At 34.8% G+C, this 5,365-nt stretch overlaps 1 protein-coding gene across 1 annotated transcript in view; it reads left to right on the top strand.

Annotated features, from left to right (window-relative positions):
• Positions 1 to 5,365, top strand: part of LOC106877710 (pseudouridine-5'-phosphatase) — a 212,391-nt gene that overhangs the window by 132,114 nt on the left and 74,912 nt on the right. Inside the window, exon 2 of the mRNA XM_014926666.2 lies at positions 587 to 712. Coding sequence (XP_014782152.1) covers positions 587 to 712 — 126 coding nt within the window. The remainder of the gene's footprint in view (positions 1 to 586; positions 713 to 5,365) is intronic.

The following is a 5,365-nucleotide window of genomic DNA, read 5'->3' as shown; positions in this document are numbered from 1 at the left end:
CCTCCCCTTCTCACCTGCATTTTCCTCTCCCCCTACTTCCCTCCCCACCTCCTCCATTCCTCCTCCTCCTTATTTACTGTGGTGAGCTGGCAGAATCGTTGGCACACCGGGCAAAACGCTTAGCAGTATTTCATCCATCTTTACGTTCTGAGTTCAAATTCTGGTGAGGTCAACTTTGCCTTTCATCCTTATGGGGTCACTAAAACAAGTACCAGTTGAACACTGGAATTGATGTAATGTACTTACCCCCTCCCCGAAATTGCTGGCGTTGTGCTAAAATTTGAAATCATCTTTATTATTATCATAATTATTATTATTGCAGCAATCTGGCAGAATCAATAGCACGCTGGAGAAAATGTTTAGTGGTATTTCATCCGTCTTTATGTTCTAAGTTCAGATTCCACTGAGATTGACTTTGCCTTTCATTTTTTGGGGTCGATAAAATAAATACCAGTTGAGAACTGAGGTTGATGTAATCAACTTACCCCTTCTCCTGAACTTGCTGGCCATGTGCCAAAATTTGAAGCTGTTATTACTATTATTATTATTATTATTATTATTATTATCATTATTATTATTATTTCAGATACTGAAAGGATCTATACAGAGGTCACTGAAGAAATATGTAATGAGTATGGCATGAAATTCACATGGGAAATTAAGGTCAAACAAATGGGTCAGAGGGAACGTGATGCTGCACAAATCATAATTGGTAAGTGGAAATGTTATCATTTACAGTTATAAATGATAATAACATGTACCTTTATATATTTACAGTTATAAATATATAAAGGTACATGGGGGACTTGACGTGTGATATTGGTTGGCTAACCTGATCCTACTAAGCCACCTAACCCATTCCACCATGGAAAAGAGACATTAAATTAAGATGGTGGTGATGATGATGGTGGAGATAAAAAATTTTCTTCAATTTTTTTTCTTTTTTTTTTTTGAGGCGACCTTGGATTTGTCAGTTTGAAAACCACTGTTGTATATCCTTAAGTAACTTAGGCTCTTCATTCAGTAAGGCTTTTTAAGTATGATGTTTCTTTAGTGTCCATCAAATCCTTAGAGATAGCTATTTTAACTTATTATAGAATGGTTGAAGGGCCAAAAGAGAAAGAACTATTCCACTATGTGATAAATTTAGAAGGCTAAGCATCAAGTAGGAAAACAGAAGAAAACAATTGAATGAAAGAACAAAAACAAAATATAAACAGAAATACTCTTAAAAATGTATATTTATGCCTGTGCATGTATGTATTTATGTGTGTGCACATAGCCTTGTATATATATGTATATATTTACATGTTCGTATTTATGCCTGTGAACATGTAAAGAGTAAGAAAAAGGAGTTGGTTATTGAGAGATATATAATCTTTCTTAATCGCTGAGTTCTAAGATTATAAAACAAACCCGGGGTTTTGGTTTACAGTTATATGATGAAGTTTCATTGGCTATGTATACTTGCATAGGGTGCACTAGTGTGTGTGTGTGTGTGTGTATGTAGCTGCTATTGTCCCTTAGAGCCAGCTGAAAGATTTCCCTGTCAAAACAATGAAACGTCAGATGACATCTCTGGGGTGCAGAAGTGGAAGACAATCAACTTGGTGAAGACCCTGTGTAAACAGCTGAACTAACAAAAGTAGACATAACTTCAGTATATCATCATCTTTGTTGAGTTCACTCAGTGTTTTCTTCTCTGGAACTAACCAAAATTATAAAGGAGCAGTGTTGGAGGTAGTGGAAATAGTATGAGAAATTCTAGCCATGATCTCATTTGCTTGTTTTTATTTTACTTAAAACAATGACCATTATCTGATCAGCTCCTTAGTGTAAATGCTACAGTTTCTATTATTACATGTGGCATTTAATGCCCTCTGTGGTCCTGATAAAGATGGTGTCCATGTATAATTTCACCGAGTCTTTTTTCTTACTTTGTAACATTTTGTTATTAAGTTTTTTTCTTTGAAAAACCTGTTCTGATTCAACGCTAGAGTTTGTCCTCAAAGTGATAAATAGTGAAGCTATGTTTTCAATTACACAGGCACAACTTTCAGATGGCATTGATTTTGTTGACTGTTGTTTCTAAATAGGTGTGAGCATCTTCCCCATCCCATATTGCCTCTAGAGAAATAAAAGGTTAAGTCAACCTTCACTAGAATCTGTTACCGTAACATACGGTTTGAAAGGAAAAAAAAATATATTTATACAAGTCATAGAAAAATGATGTTTATTCTAATATTTGTGTTTCAGTTTAATCAATAATAGCATGGGTTGGATGAGTTTGATAATTTAGACATTTGCTATAATATTTGATTCTTGTACATCAGAGTTGAATGCCAGGAGAAATTTAGTTTCCTCTCCCTATGCTTTCAGATTAAATTCAGTTGGAGTCAGTTTTGACTTCCGTTCTTTAAGTGATGTTAAGATATTTATCATTACCTTATTGGGGTTTATTCCATCTATTATACACCTTCTGAAAAAACAGTTGTTATTGTACTTGCTTGAAAGAAATCAATGTTTAAAGCAGATTGAAGTAACTATGTGAATTACATGGCTGATATCATTATATCAACTGAAGAACTTAATGTAAAGTTAATTAATATTATGGCCATTTGAAAATTAGCAATTAGCTGTGTATCCTTGCTAGAAGCAGCTGTGAAATGAGATTGATAACTAATTCAGATAGGTTGACATGGGCCCAGGAAGAGTGGGTACGGGGTGGGGTGGGGGTTGGTGTAAGCACACCTAAAACTTTTGTGAAGTGCAAAATCCAAATTTACACCATTTCTTACTTTTATCAGGTTTATAAAACAGTGTGTAAAAATTGATCTGTAAAAAGTTGCTTGGAGTTAGGTTTCTTCTCAAAGAACAAAAGCCAGTGTAAGAAAGTGGAGCATTGTGTGTTAATTTAGCTTGGAGAAGAAACTCAGTGACTTGAGTGGCTATGGTACTGAACTATATCGGTGTAAATCAAGACATTGTTGGTGAAAAGTGTGCATGGAACGATAATGGCACTTTCATGCTTACTGACTGAGGCACAAAAATGTGAAGCTTTTTCTTGTATGATTACTAATATATGCAATGAAAGACTTTTAAGTTGGTACTTGTTCTTATGGACATTCAGCAAGTGAATGAATGAATACTTTTGAACATGTGAGCAATCATTTAATTTTACTTGCCTTTCTTTATTTACCTTAGAAATAGGTACCATAAGACTTGAAGATTTTATTGAGAGATAAATACAATTTATAGGCTTATTCCTTAATAACTGGGCATATGCTGTGTACACCCAACAGCTTGAAAGTGAATATATTTTAGAGTTAACTTAATATAAACCAAGGAAGCCTTTTACTATATATATATATATATATATATATATATATATATATATAGAGAGAGAGAGAGAGAGATACATAGATACATAGATAAATAGATAGATATAGAGATAGATAGATAGATAGATAGATAGATATAATAATTGATCGTAACATATAATTGCCAACCAAGTGTGGTGTCTTATACAGGACAGTGCTACTGACGTTTATAGCCCTAGGAAGACATCTCTTCCAGATGGCTATCGACACACATTCTGTGTCCGATTAGTATTTGCGAGGTGAGGTCATCACTCCCATCTCTAGCCTTACGTGATACACATGGACTCGAGTTTCTGGGTGATTACCTGTCCTCAGTGCGTGTTATAAACTCAAGTCCATGTGTATCACGTAAGGCTAGAGATAGGAGCGATGACCTCCCCTCACAAATACTAATCAGATACAGAATGTGTGTCATAAGCCAGCTGGAAGAGATGTCTTCCTGCAGCTATAAACGTCAGTAGCACTGCCCCATATAGGACGCCACACTTAGTTGGCAATTATATGTTATGATTCCATATTGCTACTGTTTATATCTCTCTCAGAGATTTAGTATAATACTTGACATATATAGATTAAAGCAGAAATGAAAAGGCAAGCAATTTGACAAGATTTGACAATATCTTTGCCAAACAGTTTGCCTTTTCATTTCTGCTTTAATCTATACCTACTGGCTCAAGGAGAAACCACTTCTAGCTGCTTTAGGAAGGCAGTCACAAAATCTCACGTTCAACTGCAGTCTAAACTGGAATTTTAGTGGCTTACTAGTTTGAGCACTCAGAGTGCATGTCTACTAGTGTGAATCACCCTGACAAAAACTCCTGGTATATTTTATATATGTATATGTGTGTGTGTATATATATTTGTGTGTGTGCGTGTGAGAGAGAGAGAGAGAGAGAGGTGCTGAAAAGTTCCTGGCTTTGGAGAAAAGAAAATACTGGAGGATCAGTTAATTTATTGAACATATTCCCCTCTCAGAATCACAACTTATTGCAGCAGTCCTTCAGTTATTTCTAAGCCCTGTAAAAGAACTGGGATGGTTGGGCCCCCAACCAGGCCTTTCGCAATACCCTTAAAGCCAGGAACTTTTCAGTACAGAGAAATTAGTGAGAGATTACCAATCTGAGCAAAATTCTTTATAAGCTCTCTGTCAGTACACCAAGTTAACAATATTGTTTAGATTAGTAAAGAACTCCATGTATTCTTGGGGCAGAATCCATTCTATATAGTAAATCTGTGGCTGTGCTCCAATTATACTGATTTTTACACAGGGTGCTATACAAGACAGGATATAAATAATGGTCATTACATTAATTTCTTTATTGTAGTAAATTTGACTTGCAGCTGTTTCCAGTAGTCATTATAGATTAGTTATTGATAAGTTTACTCAATTGACCCAGTGTTCAGTTGAGAAAAATTGAACGACCTAAAAATTAATGCTACTTTTGTCAGAATCATTTCTAGTTATATATAGATATATGTATGTGTGTGTACGTTGGTTATGTAATATATATATATATATATATATATATATATATATATATATATATATATATATGGTTAATGAATATGCAGTTTTCTCTCTAAATGCTTTTGTGATAAATTCAAGACATTTTGTATTTCGAACCAGTTGCCTCAGAAATAGGTGCCACTCTTGTGCAGAAGAGTTATTGGTGACTATAGTGAAAGTCCTCATGATTTACTCCAAACATTATATCAATTTTCTGAACTATCAGGGCAGTGAGATGGCAGAAACATTAGCACGGCGGGTGGAATGTTTATCAGTATTTTGTCTGTCTTTACATTCTGAGTTCAAATTCTGCCGAAGTTAAATTTGCCATTCATCCTTCCTGGGTTGATAAATTAAGTACCAGTTGCATACTGAGGTTGATCTAATTGACAGGTCCGTTCCCCCAAAATTTCAGGTCTTGTTCCTAAAGTAGAAAAGAATTTCCTGAACTATCCTATTTATATAAGGTAGAAATTAA

Source organism: Octopus bimaculoides, chromosome 3 (assembly GCF_001194135.2).
Source record: "Octopus bimaculoides isolate UCB-OBI-ISO-001 chromosome 3, ASM119413v2, whole genome shotgun sequence".
NCBI lineage: Eukaryota > Metazoa > Mollusca > Cephalopoda > Octopoda > Octopodidae > Octopus > Octopus bimaculoides.
This window is presented reverse-complemented; position numbering and strand designations above follow the sequence as displayed.